We start from the raw sequence: 16,352 nt of genomic DNA on the forward strand, positions 1-16,352 counted from the left end.
TCTAACTCAGTCTCTTTATCTTCAGGAACCTCTGGTAGAGGCTCAATGCCAAAATCCATTTCAACATTGTCCCCTAAAGAATCATTAGATGCGGATGTGCTTGCCTCTTTATCCAATAATCTTCTTTTTTGAGGAGTCTTGTCGAACTTGTTTTTCAGTACAGACAAAAAAAGTGTAGGGTTGGGATATTCTCTAGTAGGCTGTCCATCTACAAAGTGGTTCGCACAGACAAAAGTCCCATTTCCAGGTGAAAAATCATACCGCTTAATCCTGGGGCTATAGCATCTTTCCATTTCTGGTGTTTATTCTTGGTTGTGGTAAATTTAAAGAAACGCATTTCCTTAACGTGGGATCGAACAACATTTTGTCGGATATCTATCGTCGTTACAACCACCAACGCAACAGCGAGCTGTTTTTGGCTTGGCAGTCGACATAAACGCGCCTAAGATTAAAAAAATTATAAGTAACACATAATCAAAAAATGGAATATGACGAGCAAAAAAGTAGAAAACCTGCTTGAACATTTTCTCTTTGATGTTTGACACTCTTTCATGTGGTTGATTTGCATATGTCACCTCCATAAAAAGTAAAAAAATCACAAGAAAGATCGATCTCAGGCAGCTGAAATTTGTACGTACTTCGGCTATATACTTACCTAAATTGGCAAGAGTGCCATATAACCCCATACATTAATTATGCATTCAGTCTTTGTTCAATTAAAACAATAGCGATAACAATAGAACTCCGCAGAGACTAGTAGTCTTTGTTTTTAAAATTTGGATTTTTTTCTAAGTCTTTTTTGAAACAGGGTAAATTTGGCGCATTTTGGCTTTGCAAAACGGAAAACTCAAGTAATTTTCCAGAGGTTTTTAATTTTGAAATATAACTGAATGTTCAGTTTCGCTTTGAAAGCGTAAAATTGGCCGGAAAATAATGTTAAGTCTACGGTCAGGCTTTGAATTTTGTCAATGCAAAGTTTAAATAATTGTTGTGTCTTACCTGTTCTTGTGGTTTTGGTTGATTCTTTCATTATCCTTTCGTGTCCTAGTGATGAAAATTGTTCGTGAAGGCGGGTGCATACAGTGATGCAAAGAAACCTTTGTATCTAGTCTTTCTGGACTTCACAAAGTTGGGCGATATGTTCGATATTGTTTCCAAAGGGATGGTTTCCGTAGTGCTGACGCCACATATTCTTGTAGGTAGCCATCGAAAAGTCCTTTTGGATGTTCCTGTTTGGGGCAAACCTTGCTTGATTCCCCACCATGTATTTTCAATACCCTGTGTGTGCGCACCGGTGAATTCCGGCACATTGAAGCCATTCCATCGCAACCCTTTTTTGAACATCGCCACTCATACCCGTCTCGCTATGAAGCACGTCGCATCCAGCTAAGTTCATTGCTGCACCCAGCTTGAGGACATTTTACCGACGTTGCAAGCAGGTTGTGATCCTTACACCACTGTATGCACCGATCGTGATCCGATAATATTCAAGAAAGTTGAATAAAATTCAGTCTCTCCATCTCCGAGTTGTTGTTCTTCTTCCTTCTATCTTCTTCTTTCGTTGATGTTATTAGAAAGAGGTATGAATAAATTTTGTTTTCTATGTGGTATTTGGCCAATCATAGAGAAGAAGAAATGCATTCTTTAGTGCAAAGGGGACCTTTGGTGCATTATATCAATGCATACATTGTTATGAAAAATTTTTTACTGAAAGGTAAAAGAAAAAGTAGCTTTTGGAGAGGAACTCCAAACTGGTTTGCGTAGCATAGTGGTAAGGCTATGGTTTGATAATTGTCTGATAATAATGCATTGTCTGAGGAGCGATGGTTCAAGGCTCAGCAGAACTGCCAAGAAGGTAAAAAGGAAAGAAAAGAAAAAAAAAAACCGAGGAGAAGTTAGGAACGAAGGGGAGAAGGGAGAAGAACGTGAGAAAGGAGTGGAGACGAAAAGCCGCTTTCAATCAATCTCTTTTATTGAAGCAGTAAGTACTTATTAGTAATGCATATATGCTAAACCCATGGGAATAAGTCATTGTCTTGAAACAATGGGTTGCATACATAATTAGTGAAATTGAATCCATAATTAATGTATGGGGTTATATGGTGCTCTTTCCCCTAAAATTTCTGAAAATTTGATGACCAGAGATTTATCTGACAGGAAGAAAATTAAGGAAATGTAGCTTGCACCCTAGTCATGGGTCAAAATTTTACATTTAATGTATGGGGCTTGGTAGCTGTGCCTCCCAATGTTTTGCCTGCCCAACAAAATGGCGGCATATACCGTGATTTGTTGAACTGTACGTTTCAAAGCGATCGTTGTTGATTTGCATTGACAATTTTAAAATTGAAGTTCAAATGCACTAGGTCTGTATGAAAAAGCTATTTTAATCAAGAGGTTTTATTTCTTCGCATACTCCAGTTTTCCCCTCGCATAAAAAAACAATATTTCAGTTGATTTGTTCTGCTTTGAGTTGATTTGTAGTCTCCCAAATTAGTAGAGCACTCATGCTCAAATAAATAGCCTTGAGACTCAAATAAAGTGATTGTTGTTATTAGTATTACTATTTACCTACATGAAATATCATTTAAAGCTAACTTTTTTGACAAGATCTTGTAAGATTGTCTTAACATTGTTTTTAATAGATGTTAGATTGTTGATATCTTAATAATTTTCTGAGATCTTGTAATTTTTTTGTATCAATAGAATGCCGCAAACTGACTTTTGATGACAAGATCTTGTAAGATTTCTTTAAGATCTTACAAGATTTTATCAAGATCTTTTAAGATCTTAAAATGCTACACACTGACTAAATTTGACAAGATCTTGTAAGATTTATTTTAAGATCTTACAAGATTTTTATTAAGATCTTTTAAGATCTTAGCAAGTTGGATACTGATTTTTTTCCTGACAAGATCTTGTAAGATTCTCTTAAGATCTTACAAGATATTTTTTAAGATCTTAGAATGTTGAATATTGATTTCTTTGGATAAGATCTTACAAGATTTTTACCAAGATTTTTTAAGATCCTAAGAGTTAAACAAGGTCTTATTAAGATCTTAATCTTAATAAGAATCTTACAAGATTCTTGTAAGATCTTACAAGATCTTAATAAGATTTCCACCTGGGGAGATCTTCAATTATCCCTTGCTGAAGGTTCACTCGATTTTCTAGGATTTCCTTTGTTTAAAATCAATATTTTTTTCAATACTCCAGTTGCTTATTTTGTAAAGTATTTTCGTGCCAAATTTCGTGAAATTCTAATGAGTGGTTCTCAAGAAATAGGCATATTTCCGAGAAAGCAATTTTCCATTCAGTTGCAATTTTTTGACTTACTACGCATGCACTGCATTTAACTGGATTCTTTCAGTAACAACGAAAAACCTGAGAATTGCTGGGTTCTTTGCACCATTAATCTTTGTAACATATCTTTGTAATAAAAGATTAAAGCTCTCAATACACTGCACCAACTATAGAGAAAAATAGTACAGATAGTGCAGGTACGCATTGAGTAAATAAAATGACCGTTCTATTAATGGCATGTTTGTATTTTACAATCCTTGTGCGTGCGCTGAATTGTAACAGCAAAAGCACACATGAAAACTGTGTTCAGCCACCTTAAGGTGGCAAACGGGTCACCTATGTTACAATAGTTTTTTTTTTTTTTTTTCAATTTGTTGCCGATTTTTAGAGCTCAAATGATGAAAACAGAGTGAGTGGTCTGGAATCACTTCCAACACTGAGTCAAGCTGAGAAATCTTTCCTTTATCTTCTCATCACCACTCCATCAAGAGATGTGAGTTTCAAGCAAACTTTGTGTGACATGAAAATTTTGTCATTGTTAACACTTGTAGATTTTGCGTATACCATTGTTCTTGATCCTTGATCCACCTGCTGTGTTTGGCAGGTAATGCAAAGCTGCTTAGTACTTTATGGGTTTTTTTTTTTTTTTCAGCTTCTAAAGAAAACTCCTCGTCAAGTTTCAGTATTGGACTTTCCTGGAGGGGGGCAGGTAAGAGATGATTTGCAATGTCAGATGCTGTACTTTTTCATAAGGGACAAGAGATGAGTCAAATACTGAGAAGTGTCTGTTTGATTTTAATCTATTAGACAGAGAAATCGTCTTTATCTTCATCCATTCATTGACCTAAAACAAAAATTTCAGAACTTCACACCAGATTGTAAAAATTCTGTACTTTCTTTATAGACTTTAAGCTGTGCTATTTCAATTTGTTTTTTAACATGAAAATTTTTTTTCTAATATTGTCAGTAGAATTTGTATACATCCAAAGTGTAAAACAAGAAGATCAAGGCCACAAGTTTATCAGTTTTATTATAACTGTCACCTGTTTACCCTCTTCAAATAAAGGCCTTCTCTTACCTTAGCTTACCTTACTATCACCTATAACACAATTGAAGTTTTGAAACCATTTTCATGTACATTTACATTGTATACCTCCTACCAACTGAGGTTTGAAGCTTGTGATGTAATTTTTGGCCTGAGTTTTTCCACTCTGATTTATGCCCTAAGTGAGTACAGTATGAGCAGAAAATATTTGAGCAGGAAAATCAGGGATCTGTAACTCACAGTACAGACCACAGAAATGATGTTAGTAAATTATATGGGAAAATTCATTACATGGTAAGGGAATTCTGCATTAAATTGCACACAAAAACTGATTTCGCATGTATCACGAAGCGATGAGTGCAATATCAGTTTCCAAGTGCAACCTAATATGGAATACACAAGTCAAGTAATGGATTTTCCATAATCACCTAATTGAATAAAAACAAGAAAAAGTAAGAAAACAGCTTCAGTTATAGTTGTTATGTCTACGTAAATGTGAAACAGAAAAACTAAGCCTTACTTTCAACTCGCAATTCTACGCTTAATACCTCGCTTTGTTAACCAATTTTTGTGCACAGTCATACGTGTAATCGTTGCTCGGCTATTACATGTACAGTTATTCTGCTAATTCTTTCTGCTGCACAAGTGGCTGTGGGGTGTAAGTGTTCCAAGTTTCAGCTACGAGTAGAAAATTTTTTTGATGGTGTTGTGTCACTGGTTATGCATTTCTTCCAGAATATTGATCTCAGTTCTCTGCAGTTGGCTCTGACAGAGAAAAATTCTCAGTTGCCTGACTTGAGCTGCTGTGGACTGCCAGCAGTACTGGCTGATGCTGACCCAGATGCCAGGTGATTACGTTAAAATGAAGTGAAACCTGTGCTACATGTGTGTGGATCTCCGGATATGTTAAGCAGACATTGTTAGCTTTACTCCAAATGCTTTGTCTTTTTTACCGCAAAATGAGTCTGTATTAACTGGACACCTTAACTGAGTGGAGACAGACACAATTACCATATTTACTGGATAGCTTAATGAGGAATTAGAGTTTTATTTTATCCAGTGGCATTGGAAGACTGCATATTTGTTACTATTGAAATATATATCTTAGTGATCAATTTTTAATCTGTCTCTGCAAAGCAGCCAATTCTAAAGGTTGCCCATCATATAATCTTTTGTATTTGGGGCATTACAATTGACTTCTGTAGTTCAACTTTCTTAACGTGTGATATACAAACACTATATTGAGCAGGCAATCAGCAAGGGTTGCTTGATGCAGTTTTTGTTGTAAATATTAAAGTAAAGTTGGAGCTGCGAGAAAAGCTATTTTTGAAGTGTGTTGCTATTAATTTTTTTTTATGTCAATAAAGCCTCTTGAGAATGATAAAGACTCCAATGTAAACCAAAAGAAACCTTCGTTTTGTTGGAAGGAAATGTCAACTTTGTCATTCATGCTTGCCTAGGCAGTGGAAAAATTTTATGGTCAATGTTGACCTTCCCCATCTTGGTTTTCAATCAAGCAGAGATGTTTACCTTTTTTCACTTATTGAAGAATAATATTATTACTCAGAGAGGAAGCATCAATCACTGTTTCAAGACTACGCTGTACATAAGAGAGGGGAAATCTGGGCTGATTAAAAAAATGGCTTTAAATGTGATATTTGGGATTATTTTCCTATTCCTGTAATTACAAACCATTCCAACTTTAACCGGACTTTTGATCATGTTTACAGTTCAGGGTTTGATTCTACAGCAGCTTCACAAATCACAGAGACTCTAGTCACAGGTGAGCTAAAGAAACCAACTGTTTGTTTCAAAGCTATACAGAGAGGTGAAGTTTCTAAGTTTGCTCTTTCTCAGATGGGATTTACTTTTATGTCATTCTTATAAATGTCAGTCTGGGAATTCTTCAGTCAAGCTTTAGTGTAGCTGGCAATTTTGTGTGAGCTTTGAAGAAGCTTAAAACAGCAGACCCAGTCTATTTCCCTTGAGTCAAAGCTTTGAAGTGCTCACAAAATTGTCCTCCCTAGCGTGACTTATCAAATAGAGTTTTGGATTCTCATTAATTTTTTTTTTATTTTTGTATGTTTTAACTTTTTGCAACATCTCTTTGCTCGAAAATTGTTCTGCACAGTGTACGTATAGGAGCATATTTTGAGTAGCTTTCTCATTTTATTTTGTCCTCAGAGTTTATTGTGCCATTTTTACTTCTTTCCTTGTTTGATTTTCTATTATAGGGCTGAATCCACCATCTGAGTTAAATCTGAGACCAGTGTTTGCCAGAATTCCTCCTCCACTTTACTCCTGTGATGACGAGGTACAGTATACTCATGACATCAACAGTTATCAAAACATAGCTACAGTTTGTACTAAAGTAATTCCGCGAAGGTGCTTCATATTCCCATTGTGCAAACTGAAGACGTGCGTTTACGCACGCATCCCTTATCAACACACTCTGAAAACCTTAGACCTCACTCGAACTTAATCACAAATACTTAAAATATTAGGTTTGGGCCACGCCCAGTTTGTCCTTATGAGTGGGAGGACTCATTACGGATGAACCCATTGGGACGTAGCTCTCAGTTGAAAATAGCGCCCAACTAGTTCTTTTAACAGCAGCTTTAGGCCATTACTCGAACTACAGCATATCTTTAGAAGATGCTATGGTAGGACAACATGTTCAGATTCTGAAAGAGAGTTTTATTGTATTTTTATTGGTTGGTTTGTAGCTTGTATGGATGAACCCTACAGGAGAAGTGCATACAGTTGAATGGGACAGTACCATGTGTGTTACAAATAGCGCAGGTTAGTGAGTCAATGTTTAGGAAAGTTTGTTCGAGAAACTGGGTCGGGGGCATGGAGTTGAGGCGAACCAAATGTGGAAAGACAATTGCCGTCTATTTGAATTTATCTATTTTTCCGCTCAACCGGAAAGCCTCCACTCAGAACTTTTAACGAAATGATTCAAACCATATGAAAGAGCGTTTTTTAGCCTTCTTTAGGTATTTCCCCCCAAGCGAGAATGTTTCAGTAAGCGTCGACTACTTACGCTTCACTCAGCTGTACTAGTTCGCTCCCGAACATGACCAGTGAGAGCATCTGTGAATAAGAATTCATTCTTGGAGTCTTAATTGCTGCTCAATGCTGTGAATATGATCTCTACAACTTTTTTGAAAATGCATAACCTAGAGCTACGGATCTAATAAATATTTTATGGTCCAAATTTGTTTTGTAAACCCTATTATCTCTTAAGGTGCCGAAGTTCGTCGTTTGATGAACAAAGCTTTTAAAGCTCCTCTGGTGATGCAACAACAACAGGTGAAAAATGCTTGTCAAACTTTCCTGTCACTGTTAATTGCTTAATGGAAACCCACACTACTGCGGCCATTTTGAAACATTGAAACATTGACATCTTTGTTCATCACTGATAGGTGCCCTTTGCGGGTAACAACAGGTGCGTTCACACTTGGTGCTCGAGCACGGTGTCCGAGTACGATTCTTGATGTGCGCTTATGTGAACACATCTTTTTTCCAAGTACCCATGCCAGAATCCGGGTACCGTGCCTGTGCCCGAGCACAAGGTTTTGACCTTGTACACGGGTACTGAACCAGGCACTGATGTATCGGGCACCCAGTGTCTGAACGCAGCGCCATTTTGTGCCGCACACTCCGTGTCAACGCAGCCATTGAAAACCGTCAATTTGGCTCTATCAACTAAGTTGAAACTGTAAATTGGCCACCGTAAAGAGTTAAAAAGTTGACCTTTCGAGCGTTAGCTCTTCGCCAGAGCGAATGAATTGTAAACCGTTATTGTTCCATTGCTAGTCTGTTGTATGGAATGCAAGGACATGTTGCGGAAATAACATTTAAGTGACTTTAAAATTGATCTACTCTGTCGAATTGCGAACTTTTGTTACAAATTTCATTGTGAGGCGTACGTTAAAATTATGACGAACTTGTTTCCTTTTTTATTTAGCAAGTCCTTAGTGAACTCGAAAAAGATCCGAAGCTCGTATATCACGTGGGACTCACTCCTAATAAGGTAATGGACTTAACTACAAGGAGATGATTAAGAACATGGGACTTGTTCTTTAGGAGGTTGTTTCGCAAGAGAACTATGTCCTCGTGGTTAAATGCTTAGAGAAGCACAGGCAGCCCAAGCTCTCTTTGAGAACCACACAAGGAACACAATTTGCATATCGATTTATAAGGATTTTTATGGGATTTTCTACAAGATAGCCATAGAGATAGTTAAAAGTGAAAATATTAAATAAAAATGGCTTACCTTATTCCATACGTGTGTTGCTTGCTCCTGGTGTCGTCATTTTACCGATTTCACTTGATTTAAGCGTTAAGAGAAAACCAGGATTAAAAAAAACCGCTTAAATCAAGTGAAATCGGTAAAATAACGACACCAGGAGCAAGCAACACACGTATGGAATAAGGTAAGCCATTTTTATTTAATATTTTCACTTTTAACTATCTCTATGGCTATCTTGTAGAAAATCCCATACAAATCCTTATAAATCGATATGCAAATTGTGTTCCTTGTGTGGTTCTCAAAGAGGGCTTGGGCCACCTGTGAGAGAGGTAGATTACTGTGTGGTAAACGCTGACATTTGACAAGTGATCGGGGATGAATCTATGTTGCTCAAAAAAGATTTTGTCCTCCTTTCTAAAGAAGTCTGTAGCCAAATTTTCAAGCCTAACCATTTTACTCACGCCTTTACTGGGGCATGAAAACCGCGCCGCTTTTCAATTTTTCCAAAAATCCGCCAATTCACTACAATGTTACTGTGTTGTCAAACATGAGCCCGCAAGAGTTCGTGACTTGTGCAGAAACTTTTTTTCTAGCTGTCTCCTCTTGCCATTATTTACTTGCTTGATTTAATTTGGTAGCTTCCTGATCTTGTGGAGAATAATCCATTGATTGCCATCGAAGTCTTGCTGAAGTTAATGCAGTCCAACCAAATAACAGAGTGAGTATCTACGCATCGTTCGTGGAAACTTAAGTTGATTCAAAGCCAAGTTCTCAGCAGGAAATATGGGTTGTTTATGGAGAGCGGTAGGGAGAGGTTGATTTTGACAAAAGGGATGAAAATCAATAACTCTATCATTAATGAATACTGAATGAACCCAAATCAGCTTTCGCCCTGTAACTCCAAAGATGTGATTTTTGATTCCCCCTTTAGCTGCTAGAAATTTCTTATAAATAAGTTACGATAATTTGTTGGTGGATCAAGATAACAACTTCTACCAAGAGGTAATAAACTCTCAGTGTAATTACCTGCTTCTATCAGATAAGTTTGAGTATCTCATTACCTGTTTGCTGGAAGAAGTATGGATATTACAGGGAGAAGTTATGTCAATCATATATTCACAGTGTTTCATAAAAAGTTGATACGAAAATGTACCACGTACCACGATTTTAGACTCCCAAGAGTAGCTTAACGAGTCAAATTGTCTTCGATCGTTTTATCGGCTACGGATGCTGCCGTTTTGTGAACAACTCAGTGACCTGGCTGTATATATGTGACGATTCAGACTTCGACTCAAATGACGAGAACTAAAGTTATTGTTGTTTTCATTAGGTATTTCTCCGTGTTAGTGAACATGGAGATGTCTCTGCACTCAATGGAGGTTGTCAACAGATTAACTACGGTAATTTGACATTACAACAATTTACAATTGAGTGTCGAAAGTAATTCAGGATGTCATTGGTTTTGCTTTACTTCGTTCTGTGATTGGTCCAGAAAACTCGCGCCACTCTCCAGCTCAACCAATTGGATGCAAAACTAACACCAGTCATAACATGGTCGCCCGCGTTTTCCCGCGCTTTAGGCAGCTTGGTTGTTTTCCCGCGCTTTAGGCAGCTTGGTTGTTTTCACTTCGAGTTCTCAAAGCAAAGAACTCCGAGAACTTTGAAAACAAAAAAAGTTAAAAATCAATATACGAAGAAAGAGATAAATAACTAAAAGAAAAAAATTAAAGGAAATAAACGATTGTAACGTTTTAACTTCACAATTTTATACGATCGTTACGTTGAAGGGGAAGTCAGCACGAGCCAGACGGCTCATTCAGCTGAGGCTTTTCCCAGTTTCGGTCGCGTAAACTTTTTAAAGTATTCCCCCACCCTCTTACTCTCCCTTCCTGTGAGGGATGCTAACTGATCGCGTGATTACCCCTCTCCTATCCTTTTGACTAGTCTCCATGATAGTTCGCCGCTACCCATGTACACCTCTGGTAAGAGCGACGCACGGCGTCTAGCTCAAGAACACAACAGATGAAAAATGATGATCAAAGACAAATAGTCGAACTAAATGTTGTATGGAGCATGACATAACTGATTTCCTGTTGTTTGGTTGTTTTCAGGCCGTGGACCTTCCTCAAGAGTTCGTTCACCTTTATATCTCGAACTGTATTTCTACCTGTGAAAATATCAAAGATAAATATATGCAGAACAGACTCGTCAGACTGGTATTTCCGCATTCATTTTTGGGTGTAACCATGATGTTGCGTCATCCTATTCATTGCTCTATTCTTTAATACTTCTTTGTATTTCTATCGTATGTTTTACATGCGGCAATACACTATTCATTGCTCTATTCTATGATACTTCTTTGTATTTCTATCGTATGTTTTACAGGCGGTAATACACTATTCATTGCTCTATTCTATAATACTTCTTTGTATTTCTATCGTATGTTTTACATGCGGCAATACACTCATGAGTAGTCAGCCTGAAATAGCATTATATTTCAGTTGTAGCATTTCAGTGTAGTTCATTTCCTTATCCAATTAAACAGTGCCTCGATACTAAAATAGCAATAAATCTAGATGGACGAGCCTGTGTCTCCATTATACGCTGTTAAACTGTCATTGAACTCTTTGAAGTAACGTCGTCCTGTTGACCTCCTTAAAACGGACACTTCCTAATTTCCCTTCGGTGTCCGTGTTGGATAGGTTGGACTTTGAATAAAAAGCGTTATTATCTTGGTTATTATCTGTGTCTCCATTATACGCTGTTAAACTGTCATTGAACTCTTTGAAGTAACGTCGTCCTGTTGACCTCCTTAAAACGGACACTTCCTAATTTCCCTTCGGTGTCCGTGTTGGATAGGTTGGACTTTGAATAAAAAGCGTTATTATCTTGGTTATTATCTGTGTCTCCATTATACGCTGTTAAACTGTCATTGAACTCTATGAAGTAACGTCGTCCTGTTGACCTCCTTAAAACGGACACTTCCTAATTTCCCTTCGGTGTCCGTGTTGGATAGGTTGGACTTTGAATAAAAAGCGTTATTATCTTGGTTATTATCTGTGTCTCCATTATACGCTGTTAAACTGTCATTGAACTCTATGAAGTAACGTCGTCCTGTTGACCTCCTTAAAACGGACACTTCCTAATTTCCCTTCGGTGTCCGTGTTGGATAGGTTGGACTTTGAATAAAAAGCGTTATTATCTTGGTTATTATCTGTGTCTCCATTATACGCTGTTAAACTGTCATTGAACTCTATGAAGTAACGTCGTCCTGTTGACCTCCTTAAAACGGACACTTCCTAATTTCCCTTCGGTGTCCGTGTTGGATAGGTTGGACTTTGAATAAAAAGCGTTATTATCTTGGTTATTATCTGTGTCTCCATTATACGCTGTTAAACTGTCATTGAACTCTATGAAGTAACGTCGTCCTGTTGACCTCCTTAAAACGGACACTTCCTAATTTCCCTTCGGTGTCCGTGTTGGATAGGTTGGACTTTGAATAAAAAGCGTTATTATCTTGGTTATTATCTGTGTCTCCATTATACGCTGTTAAACTGTCATTGAACTCTTTGAAGTAACGTCGTCCTGTTGATCTCCTTAAAACGGACACTTCCTAATTTCCCTTCGGTGTCCGTGTTGGATAGGTTGGACTTTGAATAAAAAGCGTTATTATCTTGGTTTTTCTGGCAGGTTTGTGTCTTTCTTCAGTCTCTGATACGTAACAAGATTATAGACGTAAAGGTATGTAAATAATCAAGGACCGTGAGTATAATGAAGATAATTTGTTTAGAAAGAATAATAGCGCTTTATACTATTACTAAAAATAGATTTTGTTACGTGATAACCTATGAGACCCCCCGCACAGACTCAGACAAACATTGCGACCAGCTTAAGGAAATGTATGAGCGAGAGCTGTAAAATTAAAACAAAACGACGGAAAATTTCGTCAAAAAATGACTTGGCGTTCTGAAAGGAAGGGGCATGGTTGGTACCAAACACTGTTGTTGGGGTGAGTGTAAGACAGACTCAAGATATGCAGATAAATGGCCAAAATCACTCAAAGAGTGAAAGGAATTAGGGAAGAAAGTATTCATTCCTTTCCCAAAACCTTCGCGAGACATGGCAAAGTGCAAGCGTTGGCTGGTGGCTTGTTCGCATGAGTTTTTTACGGAGAAAAACATAACAAGAAACACTTAAGTTATATTTGTGCTCTTCACTGGCCCGGCGGAAAAGGTCCAACAGCCGAATTTCCCGATCCACTAAAGGCAAATCTAAGACCAGCGAAAGTAAGTTGAGCGCATGCTCCTTAGAGGAAAGCACCGAAAGAAAGAGAAAATTCAGCGTCAAAGAAACAGAAATTATTCAATGACAACTGCCTGAACATTAACTACATAAACTACATGAACTGGCATTTAATAGAAACACAATCAGTATTGAGCGAAATATACAAAAATCCGCCGCTCGTATCTTACAAAAGAGGGCGATCGCTCAAAAACATGCTCGTGAGAGCCAAACTTTGAATAGGCTATTCTAAACACGCGCTGGGGAGTCGTGTAGGCCTGTCAACCCCCTTTTTACATTGTTGACATCAGAATTTTCTTGAAAAACTTTGGCAGCAAACCATTTTCCATGATCGATTGCCGGATCAAGGGTGTGATAATTCCCGCATCTCACACAGTCTGTACAAGTTCTTCTCGTTTACCGCTTAATTTTAAGCCCCTATATTTTAACCACCGTTTTAGCTGGTCTACAGTGTATTCTTCCGGTTCTCTTTCAAATTTGGAGCCAGGAACGCCGTCCTCTTCGGTCAGAACTGTAAGGGAATAAGCGAACTACTCGCCATTTCCCTTGTAGCTCTCAAAGAAGTGGAGTTTGTTTGTCTGAGTCACGCGGGGGGTCTAAAATTTCATGACGTCATTAGTATAAAGCGCTATTGGGACAAAAGAGAGCATCTTTTAAACTAAGGCGTGGGTCGCACTTGGCAAAGTTTGGTGTGAATGTGGTCACTTTGGTGTAAAAATCTGTCATCGGGGCACATTGCCTAATGCGACCCTAACTTTTCCAGTTCGCAAAAACTTTGAAAACCGGCCAAAACATCAAAGACGCCGTAGTGCTTGGGTGGGGCAGGTAGATTTCGGAAAACTCGGGCTAAACAATAGCTATTACAGCGGTAACTGTCATCGCTTGTCAGTAAACAGCAAACGACTCGACTGGTCGCGGAACTGACCAGGCATATGGTGCTCGAAGTAATCTTCGCTGACGTCGATTTCTCGCTCTCATCATAGCGGCAGTTAAACAGGCGTTAACCCATCTTTCATAGATCATACGAAAGACAAAAAAGTGCTCGTGATTTAACTGAATAAGAAGAATAAGCATCACCGTGATCGTTATTAACAATGCTTCAACGGGACGCATTTTTTAAACGTTTGTTTTCCTTTTTCACCTCGCTGTTCTCTCCCCATAGCACGTCGATAAATGTGTGTCTGGTTTCAAAGTGTCATCACTGACATTTTTTTTCACCTAGTGCGACCCTGATAGTTGAAACCTAAAGTTTGCTTTCCGGTTGCGGTTTCAAATTTTCTGTGGTTTTTTGCCGGCAAAGTTGGAAACTTTGCCCAAGTGCGACCCATACCTAATCTTCCGTTACTATCGCTCAGCTCAAAGTTCTGGTTGTTTTGATTCTTTCATGAATGAGACAATCTCACGCTCCTTGGAGGTCATCGTGTGACGCCACCTACCCAGATTGGATTGTTGTTCTGCAGGGCTTACAATTAATTCTGAATGCATATTAGCCTTAAGGAGGAAATGAGTCCTACATGAACCCAAAAAATCCATTTTAATGTCGGCGAGTTTCAACCGTGTGACTTCCGAAACAATCCCCATTTCCTAATTTCATTACAACGCCCACCATGAATGAGACCACACTTAGGTCAAGTGATATTAATTTAGGATTTTTTCCACATGAAGTACATGAAAGAATTCAAGTTTAGAAAAGTGGTGTTATTAGAAGAAAGATCGATTCATTTTTATACAAAACTTGATTTCTTACGGAGATAAAACCCTAGAAATAATTTTAGTGACTCAAGTCTACGAATGTCCTGCGATGCAGGGAGTACTCTAACAAACTGAGCTATCAAGGTAACAGAGAGCTAGTCATTTATGAAAGGGATTACTCCAAAATAAGTTATTTGAACTTTGCAATTAAGATTTTAGCCGAAGAAAGATCATCGCAGTTAGAGCCACAAGTAGTTTTGAGTCTCCTTAAGTGAAGTGGGCTTGATTGGGGTTCGAAAGGTACTCGAATAAATGAGTGGAAAGCAACAGACATGTTGCCGGCGTTTCGTTCGTAAAACGAAACTTGATAGTAGCGTGGAGCACAGAAAAGTAGATACACCTGGGGACCACTCCCTCTCGATTAGTTCAGCTATTCGTGCGAGCCTCAGTTACTGATTGAACATTCGGGACAGCCTACCAAGAGGCTCGTCATGTTGTTAAAAAATAAAGTTGCCAGGAGAATGTCCATGTGGCTAAGCGAGTGATTGTTGAGGTCTTTTTTTTTTTTTTTTCAGGACCTTTTCATCGAAGTTCAAGCGTTTTGTATTGAGTTTAGCCGCATCAGAGAAGCAGCAGGATTGTTTCGACTTCTTAGAACCTTGGACTGTGGTGAAACAAGTCCTGCTGCCACGAAGTGAACAGGAAGACGTCTCAATGTCATATACCACATGAGAACGGATGATTAGCCTAAGGGTTTTAAAAAGGACTTACTGACCGTTTAGCGACAGGACGTTTTCTCTTCTGCTCCCGCCGGACAATACTTAGGTTAAGGCATGAACAAACGGCAAAAATGATCTATCATTTTACCCAGTCTTCCTGTAGTCTTTAATTCAACCTAGAAGAAAAATAGAAACTGCTCTCGATGGTGTTGGCGAATACAACTACCTTTTTCCTCTGTCGCTATCACAAACGGCTAAAGCACAGTGAAACGGAAAGAAGTTCAAGTATTTACAGGTCAAGCTATCAAAAGCAGCTGGAAAATATTCATTTAATTTTATTATTGTGAGGATTTATGTTGTGCCTGTTAATCACCAACCTGTAAGAAAAAAAAAAAAAAGAAAGAAAAACAAACAAATCCTGTCCTGGTAGGTCTCCCCTTCAAGAGTCAAACGGAATAAATCGCATTTCACTTCCCGTGGGAACTAGTTTTTTCTTTCTATAATTTATTTCTATTATTTTATTTTATCTTCATTTGAACTACCGGTAGTTTTCATTTCTTTCAAATCTACGCGAACCGATCTATAAGTGCACGAACTAGAAAAAAGAATTGAAAATGAAATCAGCCGACTTTGGTCAGTGTTGCTACGGTTTCCGCACCGAAAAAAAAAGAAAAACCTTGCCAACATTATTTTTCAATTTCGTCTGCTCTACATGCAAAAGGGTCTGTGATGCGATGTAGTTTCTACTTTAGACTGTAAATCTGGGACCGTAAAGCAAAATCATGAGGTCGGCTTCTGAGATGCACCTTACAACCATCACCCGTCTAGTGAATAATTAAAGCAATGCGGTCAGTCTTAATGGGTCACATTGGCTTGTTATTTTCTAAAAGCGTGGCTTGCCGGTAAACCACGTTTTAAACAACGTTGGATCTACGTGCGCTTTTAGGAAACTGATCCCGTGTGTTAGCGAAAAAGGAAGCACTTTAATAAATTGAAGCGGAACATGCGGACGCCAACACGGAAACTGCAACGGTTT

General features: G+C 38.3%; 1 protein-coding gene and 1 long non-coding RNA gene across 4 annotated transcripts in view; one reads left to right on the top strand and one right to left on the bottom strand.

The window, feature by feature from the left end:
• LOC111336204 (uncharacterized) overlaps positions 1-444 on the bottom strand; it is a 2,802-nt gene extending 2,358 nt beyond the window's left edge. For all 3 annotated transcript variants that reach the window (XR_015998487.1, XR_015998486.1, XR_015998488.1), the window contains exon 1: positions 105-444. This is a non-coding gene — a long non-coding RNA (uncharacterized LOC111336204). The remainder of the gene's footprint in view (positions 1-104) is intronic.
• The window catches only part of LOC111336202 (CCR4-NOT transcription complex subunit 11), a 24,348-nt gene extending 8,557 nt beyond the window's left edge, over positions 1-15,791 (top strand). Inside the window, exons 4-16 of the mRNA XM_088752370.1 lie at positions 3,689-3,793; positions 3,953-4,009; positions 5,081-5,193; positions 6,076-6,128; positions 6,580-6,659; positions 7,072-7,147; positions 7,596-7,660; positions 8,319-8,384; positions 9,242-9,321; positions 9,934-10,003; positions 10,715-10,819; positions 12,294-12,344; positions 15,173-15,791. Coding sequence (XP_088608496.1) covers positions 3,689-3,793; positions 3,953-4,009; positions 5,081-5,193; positions 6,076-6,128; positions 6,580-6,659; positions 7,072-7,147; positions 7,596-7,660; positions 8,319-8,384; positions 9,242-9,321; positions 9,934-10,003; positions 10,715-10,819; positions 12,294-12,344; positions 15,173-15,295 — 1,044 coding nt within the window. The 3' untranslated portion in view covers positions 15,296-15,791. The remainder of the gene's footprint in view (positions 1-3,688; positions 3,794-3,952; positions 4,010-5,080; positions 5,194-6,075; positions 6,129-6,579; positions 6,660-7,071; positions 7,148-7,595; positions 7,661-8,318; positions 8,385-9,241; positions 9,322-9,933; positions 10,004-10,714; positions 10,820-12,293; positions 12,345-15,172) is intronic.
• Positions 15,792-16,352: the final 561 nt, after the last annotated feature.

Source organism: Stylophora pistillata, chromosome 3 (genome assembly GCF_964205215.1).
Source record: "Stylophora pistillata chromosome 3, jaStyPist1.2, whole genome shotgun sequence".
Taxonomy (NCBI): Eukaryota; Metazoa; Cnidaria; class Anthozoa; order Scleractinia; family Pocilloporidae; genus Stylophora; species Stylophora pistillata.